At 39.9% G+C, this 17,106-nt stretch overlaps 1 protein-coding gene across 2 annotated transcripts in view; it reads right to left on the bottom strand.

Annotated features, from left to right (window-relative positions):
* The window catches only part of GATD1 (glutamine amidotransferase class 1 domain containing 1), a 100,680-nt gene extending 85,083 nt beyond the window's left edge, over window positions 1-15,597 (bottom strand). The window contains exons 1-2 of one of the 2 annotated variants that reach the window (XM_085644865.1): window positions 15,312-15,597; window positions 3,765-3,841 (exon numbers count right to left, since the gene is read on the bottom strand). In XM_085644865.1, coding sequence (XP_085500991.1) covers window positions 3,765-3,841; window positions 15,312-15,408 — 174 coding nt within the window. In that variant the 5' untranslated portion in view covers window positions 15,409-15,597. The remainder of the gene's footprint in view (window positions 1-3,764; window positions 3,842-15,311) is intronic. The other variant, XM_085644866.1, reaches the window with a different exon arrangement.
* Window positions 15,598-17,106: the final 1,509 nt, after the last annotated feature.

Below are 17,106 nucleotides of genomic sequence, written 5' to 3' on the forward strand. Positions count from 1 at the left end.
TGCTAGGCCCAACAATATGGGTGTGAACAGCTCCTGCTCTGTCGGCATGATTAATATATCCGCAGTGTAGAGGCTTATTTTGTATGCTTCTCTGCTGAAATCCGTCCCTTTTATGGGTGTGTATCCTATAGTGCTATAGCTAATGATGCCACCGCCACAACGGATACCTGGGGTGAAAGTGGGGATCACTGCCACAACCCTCATGTCAGGAGAAAGCTGTCTGATGAGCTTCCACTGACTAACTCTAACACTCAGAATGTTGTAGCTAGCCAGTACCTAAACCAACATGTTGGCCCCAATCCTGTCTCTTTGAGGACTGCTCTAAGACAAGGCCATCTCAAGCTGCTGAACAACTTCTATGTACCTGATGCCATCAAAAGAATTGGTATGTACTTTCTTGTTGCCTTCTCCAACAGATGTTCCACCCTCCTCTTTCTACTTCTAATAAAATCCAGTAGGTCTTGTTCAATTAGAAAACAAATTACGGTTTCTGATCTGGTGGTAAAGATTTGAGTGAAAAATGTAACTACTAAATTAAGACGGGAGAAAGGCCTGTATGATGCACATACTTCAGGGTCTTTACCGGTTTGTGTATTAGAACAATATCTGTTTCTTGTATTGACTGTGTCACCCCTTCTCAGTCTGCATACATATTGAAGAAATTCACTATTTTAGCATCTATTTGCAGGAAAAACTATTTGTAAAGGGATGTATGTGGGCAGCACTACGTGGCAAGTGGGGAACTCGGACTCCTGTCACATGGGGGGCTGTGAACATGACTTTGGGAGAGTAGCTGGTCATATTGGCTCTACAATCATGCCTCTACCAAGAGCAATGGAGTCTGGATACTATTTCAAAGAGACATCTCCTTTTCTCTGGGTGCACAATATTAAAATGGGCCTTCAGGTTGTCCTTAATCAGACAAGGATTACACTGTTTTTGATTTACACCCCTAACGACGGGAGGGAAGAGGTTTATAATGCTCTATTTTCAACTGTGCCTTTCTTCATCAGAGAGGAACTCGCATTGAGAGGCATCTCCAGTATCTTGCCAAATCCTGACTTGGATCGTTCGAAACTCTAGACAACACTCACTGCCAACACCAATCTCTCTGTTTCAATGTATACAGGATTTGACTTTGGTTCATATGTGGCAGAATGGACAGGGCCTACAAATTTTGTTCAAATGTGCATTAATTCTAAAAAAGAACAGAACTCTTCTTGATCAATCACTCACTGGCTGTGATAGTTCTATATACCACAACAGTACAGTAATCCTATCAGACTATACTCTAGTCTATATAAGATTAGACTGCAATCAACAGATCCTAGCTTCAAAGCCTCCAGGAGAAGTTTACAAAACTGTGTTTCGGGACTCAGTATGAAAGCCTCTATCTGAGGTGCCTTAGACCAATACTTTCAGGAAAATGTTGAGAATGAGGTATCTTGGAATATCGTCTGGGATGCAACAAAGAGGATGGTGGGCATAGATTTCATGTATAGTGACAATCGTGCAATTAGGAAAGTAAGAAGATCTGGAAGCCCAATACCTACAGTCATGACAAAACTGACTGTAGGTAGGCAACTCATAAAGCCCCCTGAAAGGGTAATATAGTACAAAAGGGGAGATAAGGCAGATCATCTGCTTGCACATAAACCTAAAAAGGTGCAAACAAATTACATCAAATGTATTGTTGATGGTAATAGCATAAGATGGGGTCAATGTCAGATATCATAGAAAGCATCCATGACTACATTTTCCTGAACACAACTTAAGGGTGCAACCCTGCAAACTATTTGGCAGATTTAGAATTTCCTCCAATCGACACTGAAGTTGTTTCACAATCTGAATAACTTATTTCAGATGTGGAAGCCAAAAAGAGGCTGCCTGGCAACAAAGCTTCAAGTCCAGACCTTGTTCTATAAAAAGTGTCAAAATCTGCTTGTATTTCTTCTGGCCTAAGTTTTCAATCACATCCTACATATAGGTGCAGTCTATGAGTCTACGTTGATATTGTTCATGAAACCCGACCGAGATTCAAAGACAAAGAGCCTTGTTGAATGAAGATGAAAGAAATCTACAAATATCCTAATGACTCACCTTACTCCCATCTGGAAAGGTCAGACTTTGTTAAAATAGACAATACTGGCCTCTCAGTAACTGCGACTGATATAGCAGAGGGCACCAATACATGCTTGACACTACTCTCAGTTAATGCTGAGAAAGTGTTTGATAGAGCTGAATGGACATTTTTTACAAGACTGTTGGAGCAAACCAGCTTGTGCCCAGACCATAGATATATATCATGACTTTCAGAGTCCAAGCACAAAAACAAAGATCAACAGGTATTGTCCTGTTACAATACAGTTGCTGCTGTTCGCGCTCTCAAAGAAGCCCTTTGTCTAGAGGATACAAAAACAATCCAAATATTTCAGGCCACAGATACTGAGTCTCCATCTTAAATTAGCTTGACTCACAGATGCCATGCTTTGTTTCATAACCCATTCAGAACACGCAATGCAGCTTTAGTGTCTGAGATAAGGCTACAGCGTCTGATCTAGTCATTAGGTTGCATCTACACTAGATTCCGCTTTCATTACTTTCTAGTTATCATATGAACATGACACTTACTGAAGTTGTTTTAGCATTCTGTGTTAGGGTAAAAGGACACACATCTCTTTCTGTAATGTCATAGGTGTCAAATCATGCTATTCCACTCACTGTGAATTAGTTAGGAGTCAAAGGGCCCATGAACTCCATTTTCCACTGTCATTTTGGCAAATAACATCCACGAGTCTGGGAATAGCATGGATTATTAGCCATAGATGATGGTTTCAGATGCTTGACTATGATGGGAGTATGGAATACATGGTTGATGCAACCCTAGGAGCTGGGAAAAGTGTGTATAATGTTGTTGTTGTTGATGTTTGTTACTTTGCTGATTAGGAATTGTACAAGGATGGGGTAGACTGGGTGTGAACTGGCTTGGCACTTTCAAAAATCAGTTCCTTCAAGATGTTGTATGCCTCAAAGGGTTCTGAAACTATACAAATACCCTATCACAATTGGCATCAAGTACCCTCTTAGCATTCTCAGGAGAAACCCATGTATTAAAACTGGAATTTAGTCACAAAGTTCATATTCTCCCTCCTGAACACAGCTGTCGTTAGGTTTAGGCTCAAATGCTCTTAGTTTGTAACTTTTCACCAGATGTACAGTATTCAAAAACGCATACACAAGAACCTAAAGATGTTTATGAGTGTGCCATGCTAAACTAATGTATAAAAAAACTTGCTCTACTGTACTACATAAATTATGTTTTCAAGATTGTATTAAACAGTGAGACTAAAACCGATTTAATAAAATACATACATTGTTTTGGGGGTATTATTTCATTTATGATGAGAAACAAGGATTTTAATCATACAAAATCTTCTCCAATTAGACTCAGAATATTTAAGACATGACGTGCCGGGTGAAGAATAAAAATTGCAACGTTTCTAAAAGCTTGACATTAAGGAACTAGCATCAGATATGAAAAAGAATAAGGCTCTGAGAAGGGGATAAATTATAATTCCCCTGACTAAAGTTCTAATCCCAGCTCTTCTGCTTATGAATATGTGTAAGACTGTGGGCAAATCACATTATCTATAGGTGTCTTGATTCCCTTATCTATTAAAATTATGAAATCTATGCAGGATTCAGAATTAGGTGATCCCAAAGTGATGAGCATATTAAGAAGTGACTCTCATGTGGTCACTTACCCCAGGTGTAGCCACTTGCAGATTGAATACTGAACTTCCTTGAGTGAAGGCATTCAGGAATGACTGTGCAGACACACCTACAAATCAAACAAGGAGAAACATCAGTAAAGGAGCTGGTTTGTAGCTTCTGACTGGGGAAGTTGTTCTTTTTCACTTTCTGGGGGTTAAAAATCACTCAGAGATTTTGGTAGTTTAACGCCGTATGCCAATATCCCATCTGTAAGGTTTTGATGACAATAGTAAGCAGGTACAGAGTACAGACTTATTATGAATTCCTATCATCCATCAATGAAGGCAAAATTAGATCCCATAAATGTAATGGTTAAAAGAAGCCACAAGCAGTAACAACTGTCAGTGACACTAGAGGTAGAGCACTAGGGCTAGGTGCACAGACTAAGGTGGTGGCACAAATAAAATAAAAAACAAATTATAATACCTATTACATATTTTACTGGATAGTTTAATTATATAGTTATGTATACCTTGTAAGACCTTGCACTTTACAGTAACCAAAAAATTAAACGAAGATGGCCATTTTAAAATTGCCCACAAAATGTTACAATGTCACATCAAAGGCACTAAAATCTACTTTTAACCATAACGCTAATTTGTTAGAACGCAAGACAAAAAAATGTGCACCTACGTGTAATGTCAATAGGTTTCAGTGATTGTTGAAAATAGAACTATTTATTGATAGAATTATACCTGAAAAAAATGTCATTCCAATTGCACCAGCGATTTGAGTATTTTAAGGTATATTCACATCTCAACCATCTGTATTTTTAAGTATCAAAAGAATGCCATCCAATCAATGTAACACAATTCATTGACATAAATGACTGAAGTCCCCTGATCGGCCTTGGTTCTGGTCTCAAATGTGTTGGCTCATTCATCAGAAATCCGGTCTCTGCTTCATGAGATACTCTTGCTCATAGTTCTCAAGTCACTGCCAGAATTACTGCTCTAGCACTATGTAGACACCTAGCGTGTGTCACCGCCAAAATTACTGCTCTAGCACTATGTAGACACCTAGTGTGTGGGGCCTGACCGGCTTTAAGTGTTTTTCCGCCTGCTCCCAGGTATTTTATATTTCATGACGCATAAAGACGTCAGCAGCCATCTACCCCATCAGTTTTATTCACCAAATAAGCATTTTATACCAGTGGCTTTAGGGGTGCCTCTTTGAAAAATAAAACTCATGTTCATTTGCTTCCATTTTGAAATTCTGGAAGGGCTAAAGGGTTGTAAATTAATTCGAAACCTCTTGTTCTTATGTTTCCATGGGAATTAATTCTGGCTCTGTTTTAAGTAGTGAAGATTTACTAATAGTTAAGTGAATTTTAAAAGTCCCTCAACCAGAAGTGGTCTATCACTGGAGTATCTCGCAATTATATTTTATTTCATGTCAGCTATTCTTATTGGCATTCCTCGTTCCGATTTGCTCCTGTTCACTCATGTAGTTGAATCCTTCACTGCTCCACTTTTTAAACTTATAAGTGCTATAAAAAGCTGTTAAATCTGTAAATATAACAGCTTAAAGACATTTCTATGTTTTCTACTTTTATTGTGGTGAGAAATAAATTAGATTTTACGGATCTTCCCATTTCTTTTCACTGATGTTCACACAATACCAGTCCTGGTTAAAATATTGGCAGAGTAATCTGATGCTCTGAAATGGACACGTCATAAGTAACAGAACTCAATCAGTCCAGATGGCTGTTTTTCACTTCTCACCCAAAAATACTCTTCTGGGGAGTTCTACAGTGATCTTCATTGTCCTCTCTGATTTTACATTTGTATCTCCAAGCACTAGCCAATGAACTTCACCAGTTCAAGACATGGTTTCCTTTATCTGCTGACGACACCCAGAGAGGATGTGGGAGACACCCAGAGAGGATCTTGTGGTGCAGCCCAAATCTCTACAACATGTGAAGTTATTCCTGAAAGGATGACATTAAAGGACTTAAAACTGAATCAAAGTTGGAGATCATGTTTACTAAACATCATTCCAATGTACGAGATTGAAGACTGTGGCCAGATAAGATTCTCTGTGTCTCTACCCTCAGCCAGACCAGGCTCTCAGGAACTTGGGCATATTATTTGATGCTGTGCTTAACTTTTCGCATCAGATCGCTTTACAGGAAAAATCTGGTTTTACCATGTAAGGTTTTGGGTTGAGTGCGCTACTTTCTCTCCGTCCCTCACAGTGTAATGAAGATCAATGCTTTTATACAGTCTTGCACTGATCTGATTTTGGGAAGTCTAAAAAAATGTTATCGTATTTGGGCTGTTGGTTAATAAAGTACCCGCAGCAGTGGATTATATGGAGAGTCACCAAGGAGATTCATGAGCATATGAAGGAAAGAGGCAGAACACAGCAGGCTTATTTGGAGTTTGTTGGATTGAGAACTCGTTCACAAACATGGAGAATACTGTGTCTGCCATATTACAAGTGCATTATAACATATGGCACTTACAATACGGTTGACGGGATATCTGCCATGTTTGTGATGGAGTATCACGTCCGGCAAACTCTAAATAAGGCCCAGAGTACTTTTGTACAGTCATGGAACCCCAACGTAACTTGCAATATTCTTTTCATGTACAGCACAGGATATTTTATTTTTTTCATAGAACATAGTCACACACGGTTATTCTTCCCTCAAAAGGATTAAATTCTTGGTCTCTTTCCCTTTCATACTACTGAGTATGGTTGCAAATATGCCGTTGAAATACAGAATCTGTAGTATGATATTAAATGCATCTATAAGCAGTTAATAATTTACTGCAGTTTAATGTAAATCACTTTAACGACAGTTAATAAATTGTCGTTAAAATAGAGAGATCCCTGTTTTCCTGTAATGAACAATTGTGCAAAAAATAAACATGCTGTCATAAGTCTTTCCTTTCTGCTAATGACCTTATTTCAGCAAACTAGGTCAGAAGAGCCGAAAAGCTTATTATCGTTTTCATTGATTAAAAACCAGTTGACAATCTGCTCTACGACCTTTTCTACTTTCTCTTTGATCTGGCAGCAGGAATTGTGTCGTCACAACTCAACTATAATAATTTATTACAATTGTGGAGATATGTCATTTTTGTATTTCAGGTGACTTGCCACGTCACAACTAAACAGCAATTTGAAAATTAGAGGTGGGATTTAATACAGAGATTACCGGTTAATCTGGATTTTAAATAAAATTACTGATAAGCAACAGTAAATATTGAGGGATGTTTTTTCACCACCGGGTTGTGAATGACTTCAAAGAAAAACAAGCGCGAACTTCAAGTAGTCTAAGATGCCACTCAGAAACCCAAGAATAAAAACATCCTCGCTATTCACTTTATACCCATCTATAATGTTTGCATATCGACCTGATCATCTGTCCCTGCTTTTAACTGCTCTAAAGCGACACATGGTTAGCCGTAAAAAACATGGCCTCACCTTAATGTTCTAAATGCAAAAAGAAAGGGTGTGGAGTTTAATAAAATATCTACTTGTCCATGGGACAGATTGCTTCATAAATCTACTTGTCCTGTAACAAAATCCACTTGTCCCTTTGGAGCCTTTAGTGTGGCGACATATTATGGCAGCAATCTCATTATATAAGAGCTCTGCTGTAGCCTCTCTGCTTATGCCAGGGCTCATACCATAGCAGTGTTTGAATACTTGCAATCCCTTTGTGTTGCCACGTTTCCACAGATCTACATACTGGGGCTGAAGGTAGTGGTAAACAGTATTTCCGGGGTTAGAAAGCCATTTTGAATCTGTGCAAACCTACTAACTTGCATGTTTTAAGGATTTTCAATAACTCTTCTCGAATCTTTTTCCATACTAAGAAACTTTGGAAATTTACTCCTGACAATGGCAGACGTAAACCTTCTTCCAGAGTTGGGGAAAAAGTGGTTGGAGCGAAAGTGAACTTGCAAACACTCAGATTTTCGCAAGCAAATCTACACATTCATATTTGCTCATGCTAAAATGCAGTTCACAAATATTTACAAGGAGTACTATTTCTTGTCCTACTTCTGTAAATGCTTGGGAAATTATGAAAGCCGTATAGCTGCACTTAATGCAAGGACATATACCATGGGTGCACTTTTGAGACTTTCTTCAATAATTGGGCCCCTAATTTGGTCTGGCGCTGACCATGACCTTTTGCGTTTTTTTTAAATTCTGTCTTTCTCTCTCTGTATCTGCTGGCTTCACTGTGAGTGACATTATTCTGCTCTTTCACAAGGAGCATATCGCCACACAAAGTAGTTTTGTTCAGTGCCAGTAACTACTGTGGCAGTGTCTGCTTTTTAAGACCAAAAACAATTTTTGCTTTTGTTAATGTTTGTTATAATGGTGATGACCCGGCAGCTCCCACACCAATAAGATTTTACAAAAACCATGCCAAAACAAGTCACACATTGACAAAACTAAAAACTGACCACCAATTTCAGACCTACTGGCTTTGCCAAAGCTTGTTTATTTTTGTTTCCCTTAATCTAATTGAAACTGGTTACACTAATTTTCCATTATGAATTTTTTGGGGAAATACTAGCATGCATCAACACGTTATTAACTGATGCTGCAAAGAAATGTACCTGAATTTTGTAAGTAGTTTAGCTAAATATTTTTTTCCTGCTATCATTTTTTATCAACATTGTATTTTGAAAGCAAAGAATCATCAATCTTGCTTTCAAGCTTCTGCAAATATCTGCACCAAATCAGAGAGCATTCTGAGAACATTATGAATAGCCGCATATTGCTAAAAACTTTGAAAACGTGTTTATACATTTTTATACTGGAACGACTGTCAGTAGTGCAGCCAGAGCTTACAACATTTACTTAGAGCACTCACCCTAATAATAAAGGCTTTCGATTGATGAACCATAAATACAAGTTTGAACAGCATTAACATGTGGATAAAAATACTACATTAACTGCAGACAGTACCCTTCCCTGATCCATAATGTCGTACTGCAAACTGGCAGCCAAAGGGTTTGGGCTGCAGGGGGTTTGGCCTAATCCCAAGGACAAAATACACATGTAAACTTGTTGCCCTTGACCCCAAACAATATGTCCCGGGCACCAGGCTATAGGAATTTCACATCCCTGTGAATAACCATACTTAGAATCTGATATTCATACGGTTGGAGCTCAGTACAAGCCATACTTAAGAAACAAATAATGTTCAATGATTTATATACTATATTTTCCAATACCAAAGGCTAAGATATAAGATAAACAAGTTCACAAAGCTATGCCTCTTGTCGCTCTTTAGGTCCACAATCACTTGTCCACCATTTCTAAGTCTAAGCTGCTGAGACGGCGGAGGAAGAGCCTCCAGAAGACATAGCATAAAAATTATGAAGGCCATACCTTTGCTTTATCGAAGTAAGCCTCCACTCTGAAAGTTTCATAACAAATGTAGAACATGGTTATTCAAAGCTGAGCCACAAAACTCTAAGAATACGTACCTTATCATTATGAAAATAATCCATCCCTCAGGGTTTCTTTTACAGTAGATGAATGATAACTCAGTAATTCGTGTAAACACGATTAACACCTAAATCCCTTTAATAATTAAAATATCAATAGAACACCTCACATATAAAACCTTTCTGTAGCCAATCATCAAATTTAACTGCTGATTAATATCCCGAATAGCAACAGTAAGATATTTTTATAATGATTAGGTACGTATTGTTAGATATGTGTGGAGCTCATATATGTGACACTTACCGGCTGAATCGTTAGATTAATATTATTTCAAATCTTCTCACTTTGAATCAGAGGTATAAGTTGCACTGAGATCGCATTTGAATAAGGTATTTTGGTTTCGATAACGAACAATATACATATACACATGGTTGTCTAATTAACTTATTTATTTCTGAGCATGAATGGATGGGGTCTCGAGTTGAGGAGTATCAACAATTAGGGGTATCTTATTGGATAATAATAACATTATCAAGTATTTTGCTCCCTTTACACATGTGTATATTAGGTTTTCCCTGGACGTTAATTATTGAATGTGCTATGCATGTTCTCAACAACCACATAGTTTATTGCGCTATTTTGAGTTTGTGGTAGTGATGATGAAATTGACTAAGTAGGAAATTATTTAAAGAGTTCTATGTTTGATTGTAACCCAGATGAATTGTAAGGTGAATTGCTGCAACGACGAAACATGTGTTGACTTAATGTGGATATGGAGTAACGTGGGCTTTGGCTACAAGAAGCCATTCATCTGCTCTGAAGATCGCAATAAATAACTCAGGATTATTATGGACTTGACAATGAACGTTTTTCATAGGTAACGACGCTCGGGGATCTCTTTTTTTATTATAGGAATCCTTGTGAAGTCTCTCGAAGTTCTAGGTGGCCTCTTTTTTCTACCTTTGAGCACCATTTTGAGTTCATTTTGCTTTGTAGAACTTTGGCTAAGAAGAGGAGTGTGACTGCAGTGCCTAGCTATCTGATGATTGATTGATAATTCTATATGAAAGTATGACCTTTGACAGTGGAGTACCAATGGTTCCTTCTATGTCCCCTGTCCTTATAAATAGGCTTTTTTTCTAAACAGATTCATCCTCAGCACACAATGACATGCTGATGATGCCCACATTTAAATTAAGATCACCAATTAGGAATTTTGTATGAATAAAAAACATTACCCATCAGAGCTCATATGTGGATGAATGTCAACTAGTGTCAATGAAACCGTGCATAGAAGGATATTAAGTTCTATGAGTCCAAGGAGAAAGCTGAGTTTGGGAATTTTCATTCCCCACTATTCCTCACAGAGCAGTCTACCGAAGACCCTAATAGCCTCACAAATTAGTAATGTCCCAAATAATGCTTCTTTTATATCAAAATTGTTGCAGCATTTTCTAAAACAAAACGATGGGCCCTTGTGGATGGAGCCGATATTGATTAAATACTTGAGCCCTGTAATGCCTCACATGCAGAACTCCCTGCTACTGTTCTATATACACTGCCATTGTTGTGTGCTCGACATCTTTCATCAAGCCTGGTCTGTGCAGCAGTCACTTCTTTCAGATTCAGTAGCCGAACACCCTCTTTGAACTCATGAATCGTCTTTTATTTACCCTGTCACAAGTCCAACCGAATCTTACTTGCATCTTGGCTAGTTCGAGGTAGGTAGCTAAAATTCTCTTCATTCTGAGGTATTGTAATAAAGAGGATTTGGAAGAATACAACATTTATCCCTCAATGGTGAAAGCTGTTGATTTGCTTGGCCTGAGACAGGATTTCTTCCTTTTGCCTATAGACTCATATTTCAACTACAATGTCCCTCAGTCTTGCAACTGGTTCTTTGGAATGCTTCCCTACCCCGAGTGCTTTTACAATCCAGTTTGGCTTTCTGGGTTGGTTTTCAACCCTCCACGGAAAATGTCAGGGAGGCATACACAGATGTCACCCTCCGAGCCTGGGTCTGCTCTCTATGTCTTCACATTTCACCAGTAAAGAATGCGTATGTGATTCTCCCTATGCTATGGGGGGCATGCACAAGTTGTTCAAATTACTTACTAGATTCCAGTTGGCATTCCACTATTTCGATTTATTGGGTTTGCATAACCAGCTTAATCTCCGCGTTACCTCGACCCATGTCCGACGTGAGCACAGCCGCCCCACGACCAGCGATTACTCAAAATCTACCTTCAGCTCCACCAGTCTTGAAGGTCTGCTTTTTGTCTCACTATCCCTAATTCATTCACCTGTCAATTTGGGGCTATAGCTTTTTCAGTTCCAGCTGCCAAAACTTGGAATGACCTTCCCCTTGCTCTTTGTTCTCATGTCAATATAATTTCATTGAAATCTCTGAAAACTAGCTTATTATAATTTACTTTTGTCTCGTTCATTAGGAGGTGGCTGTGGGTTTTCAAGTGCCAAGATGCTCCTGTGGATGTACTCTATACAAGTAAACCTAAAACTTAGAATGATCCGATGTACAGCATCTAGTGGCCATTTATAAGTTACATTACAATACTCAGTCTAAAGTTGCCTAATGTCTTCAGCAAGCTGCAGCCATTTCAGATGGTGAGCTCTCTTTATGGGGCTTAGCTTTCACCTTCTCAAAAGGAAGGGAGCGCTCTCTAAAGGGCTCATGATGCAGTCTTATCCCCGTTGCCACACTCCTATTTCCAGGTTCCTCCTGCTCTTAGTGCTCCTGGATATGTGCTCAAGCCTCAAGGACCTGTGGCCCCAAACTGCAACTCTGAGGATGTACCACCACCCTGCCACCCACTCTGTTGTTGAGCCCACACGCTGTAGAGCTCAGTCACTTCAGCAGGAGTAGCAGGTCACTAACCTTCCCAGCTACCTCGCGGACCACCATTTGTGCTCAGGGTCTCTGCATCACTACATGCTCGATTCTGCACCACATGGTAGAGTGGGGTGGAGGTGGGAGGATGAGGGCGGGGGGGGGGGGTCCTTCCTTCAATCCTCTAAACCCCAACTGAGGCATGGATGTGGAGCAGCAAGCCGAGTTATTTGCACACTTCCATCAGAAGAGGAACTAAGCTAATTTTATTTTCAACCCCAACTTGATAACTTTGATATCTCTGAAGTAAACCTAATTTGAGTACTACAATCTTAATATTACCCTTATCACTCCACAGAGTTTCATTTATATTGGGCCTTCCCAATAAATCTGTAAAGATGGCTTTTGTTATTTGACGTATTTTATCTTTTATGTTTGCACCATATTTTCCTTCACGCCCTTCCTGACTGATGCTATTGAAAATAGTTCCCTGCTCTTTCCAGTTTCCATTTGTTATCTAATAAGCGAGCTAGAAAGAACAGGAGGTGTGACACCTAACAAGGAGCTAGGAGTATGCATGCTTTACAGCACGTGATGTGGTAGCTATAGAACATACATCAACTGATTTGTAGCTCATATTGAAAGCATTATATCAATATCTGATTAAGAATAAACTTGAAATATATTGTATACTGGTGCAACCTAGAGGCGACATCTAAATACAAATACTTGGGGGTGGGGAGTGAGATTGATAAGACGCTATCATGCATACTTTTTATAAAGACCAAAATGATTGTGGCAAAATCTTCCATGAATAGGGTATGCCAACTAGATAGATCTTTCAATTCTAACTCTGTTATGCCATTGGTGGGCTACGCTGCAAATGCATGGTTCCTGTCAAACTCAATTAATGTCCACTGAGTAGGGGAAGACTTCTGAAGGTGTGAATACTACACTTAAGCAAGGCAGTTCCCTTTCAAAATGGAGGTGAAGATTAAATCAAGTTCAGTTTCACCAATGTTCTGGGAATTTTATTAAGCAGTGTTTTATACAAAAGAGAAATTGCTGTCACTGATGAAGGAGGTAGGCTATAAGCCAGGCCTCTTAGGAAAAAGTAATATGCTGGTCTGTTGCCTCTGGTGCGCTTCCTCCCTTGGCATTGTCGCTTGGGCATGCGACTCAGTATGAACTAAATGTACATTCAAGATGATGATTGCACAGAGAACTGGTGTACATGCCTGGAAGGCTGAGAAATAAAACATATAAGATATACGCAGAGACATCTCCCCCCTGGAATATATCTGTGTATTAATATACAGAATGAGTACTACCATGCCCCTCTCCAATTAGGTATTATTCGTGTGATTAATAATGGCTTGATGTACAAAACACTGTTGCTGTCACAAATCTTATGTTCTGCAACATTGCAGGGTTGTGACTACAAAAGTGTATTTTACAATGTACAGAATCACATTTGCGAGTCAGAAAAGGATTTCCCACTCACAAAAGGGATTCTACGACTCATTCTGAAGCACAATTAGGAGGAGGAGTGAAAGAGGTGTTACCTCTGTAGTGCAATTCATAATGAAATGTATCGACAATTTGTGGCCGCAACTGCAGTCTTTAAAGATAACAGTAACAATAAAGATAACAATCACAAAGACATCCCTGTAGGACCGCTTTCACTCTGGGAATTGTGTTGGATGACCTCTCTCTGGAGGGAGTCAGTGGTCCAGGGGGCCGCAGCCAGCTTCCCATAATGTATTACCAAATGGAAAACATTTTTAAGCAGCCCCTTTCTCATAAAGGAGGGGTCTACCGTTTCACATAGGCACCCACCCTTTATTTACAGCTAATCGCACATAGCTACACGCCAAATTTATTAGGCAGATCATTTTGCGATCCCCTGAGAATGGGAATTTTGTGATGCAACTTGTTAATATATGGGACACACTGCAAAATGACAAGCAGGAAGGGGTTTCGTCTTTCCCAGAGAAAAATATCTGCCATTCATGTTTTAAGATTCTGCAAAGGTCCCGACATGATACTTAGAAGGAACATTATGTAAAACCATCTGTTCACGTTTAACATGGCCTTTATTCCTTTGTTTACTTTAATTATTAGTCAGTGATTATTAGGCAACCCTGAAACACATTTGTGTTTTATCTTAAATTTATTGTTTAATGCATGTGCTATGATAAGGGGGGGAAATACCGCCTTTTAGTAATTTTCCTCGCTTTTGTATTGGCTGGGACATTAAAATACTGGTCACGTAGGTCAAAAACACGTCCAGGTGGCAACCCTAAAGACAGTTTGCAAAAACTTAACTTGGTGCAATAGAATTTGCGACTTGCCTAGAAGTACTGTTCTGTGTTCAATGTCTTGAAAAAGGGACACATTACACCTAGTTTACCTGGCAACTGGGGGAGAAACGTTGCTGATAACATAACAAATACAATGATGCATACATCAGTAAAAAAAGATGTTCTGCTTTTCAGTGACATCAAGAAAACGCATTATTAATATAACTGCACACTGTGTTTTTTTGTTCATTTAGGTGGTGAGCGTAAACTGGCCTACGCAGTTTTCTTCTACATTAAACCAGAGAACTCACGTTTCCCGGACCATGTTTAGGTATATCAGCCAGTCAAGTTTCCTTCTTTGTATTCTGGGAGTTGGAGTCCTGGTTTTACAATTGGATCAGCAGGACTACAAATCCCAGAGGAAAAATCTGGACTGGATGAACTGCTCACATGAAACCAGGAAATTTGAGAGCGCAGACATCTACCTTACACGTCCACAGTGTACATGCAGGAACTGATTTTCCCCATAGACTTCGTGTGAAGCAGAGGAAATTTCAGGCGGGAGGCAGCTAAAATCAAGATATTTTTGGCTTCAAAAATCGGAAGTCTTCTGCATGAATCTGGTCTGTTGCAATTTATTAAGTAGAAATATTACATCATATTTTATAATTGCTTTATTTGGCTTTTAAGATGGCAGCCCTTTGCCTTTCCGAAGAGATTGAAGTCTAATAAAGGACATGCGCGACATTCTAGCCGTGAAACTGTGCACTACAGAGATGTTTGGCTCTTTATATCTGAGCATGATGTTTTTGGAAATCCTTTGAGCATAGTCCATCTTTTTAGTTTGAGATAGGCTGTGAGACAGTCCGTCATTTATATCTTTAACTAAGTTACTGAGCAACCCGGTCGCTCTCCGTCCAATCCACGGTTGCGGGCGTTATATCACGTGACCACAGGAGGCTTACCTTCAGTAGCGGCGCTAGCGACAATTAGGCAGGTTGGTTTTGCCCCACTGAGCCGGTCCGCGGCCACCGTTGACCCTGGACCAATCTGCTTCTTCATCTTGACAGTACCAGCCTTCTAGAAGCCGCGACTCCTTTCTCCGGGTTCCGCCTCCTTTCCTATTATCAGAGACACAGCCCTTGCGCGCCAGTATTACGTCATCACGCAGGGATCCATAGAGACGATTTGACATTCATTTCTGTTGCTGGTGGCCGTTTTAGGTCTGGTTTGACAGCTGTGATATATGATGTGGTAACCCGAGGAAAGAGCTTTAAGAGAGGAGGTTTCGCTCCATCCACATGTTGATGGGACGTGAGGACCGCATTAAATCGGCCAGAACGTTTATGCTCTGCCAAAAGAGTGCGTGTATTGCACTGCTATGGGATGCTGAGGGCATGTTTCATAATCTAGCATGTCCATACTCAAACATTATGACGCAGTGGCATGCAAGAGAAAAGCTGGCACTTCTAATGTAATGAAATGGCTGCGTAACTCCGCGACAGTATTACTTGCAGAAGTGTCCTGGTTCTTTTTTAAAAAAAATATTTTTATTAAAAACTCCATACCGGATATTACAATACAGCACAGCATAGAATCCATCAATTAATACCCACAAAAAAAGAAGGGCAAATGTACAGAAAAAAAAAAAGATGCGATTATTATAGAAAATAGCTTAAATGATACCTCAATCTTTCTTTCAAGTAGGGTAATCGAAACAACATAGCAAAATATTTACACCATTTGGTCTTTCCATCTCCATATTGGATCCCAAATTCTATGTCAGGACAGGAGGCTCCGATTATGCTTTCTCATTTCTTTACTAGAAATGCTCAGCAGCCAATAAAACACAGTATAAGAAAAAAACTACAATACCCATGAACACCAGGGTATGACGTATAACCATAGAGTCCATTGTATATATAAGGCAACATGGCAAGCACAACATCCTCTTTCTTTGCTGCTCCGCAGCCAGTTAAGTGCTTTTGACTTTATTTATTGCATTTCTTGTAACTTTGTTGCAGCTTTGTTCTTATTGCTTGTACGCTGCCACGCTTTATGTTTCAGCGCGCATTGCTGTCATGGTTACGCTGCCTCTTTTATCAGCGCTGTTGTTTTCGTAACCTTCGCTCGCCGCGTGTGTCATTACAGGTGCGGGGAGCGTGTGGTTCACCTCCCGTTACCGGGCGCCTTGCGCCTGCGTTTCAACTGCTGTGGAGAGGGAGTCAGGGGCTCGGAGACTCGCGCTGGTGACTGCGAGGGCTCCGTTTTTTGAAAATACTGGGCGGCCGTTACCGCGCATGCGCGGCGGCCATATTTGTTGTTGACAACAGGTGTGTCTCGCCTGTCAGAACGGTCGCTACGCGCCGAGAGCCCACTGCTTCAGTATTTCCCCCTATTTACGCCCATTTTTGCTATTTAAAGGTTTTGGGCTGTATAATTGTGCATAGGCTTTGCCTAGAGTGCTAGCTTTTGTTTCCAGCAAGCCCTCCCTCCACATTTGAATTTTATTTACTTGAAGTGTTTAGTTTTATCTACACTTCGGCTTGCTGTGGGGTTTTTCACTCCCCCTTGCATTGTGCCTTTGGCCACTATTGATTTGTTTTTGTGGGCTTTGACTACTGTTACACTTTGTGTCAGCATGGCAGAATACTATGATGAGGAGGAATATTATTATGAGGAGGATCCTTCTGGCTCTTTAGAGCAGGACTTGGTGGAAGCTCTTGATCAAGGGGTGCAGCACTCCGTGAATAAGGCGCT

Source organism: Triturus cristatus, chromosome 3_1 (genome assembly GCF_964204655.1).
Source record: "Triturus cristatus chromosome 3_1, aTriCri1.1, whole genome shotgun sequence".
Classification (NCBI taxonomy): Eukaryota; Metazoa; Chordata; class Amphibia; order Caudata; family Salamandridae; genus Triturus; species Triturus cristatus.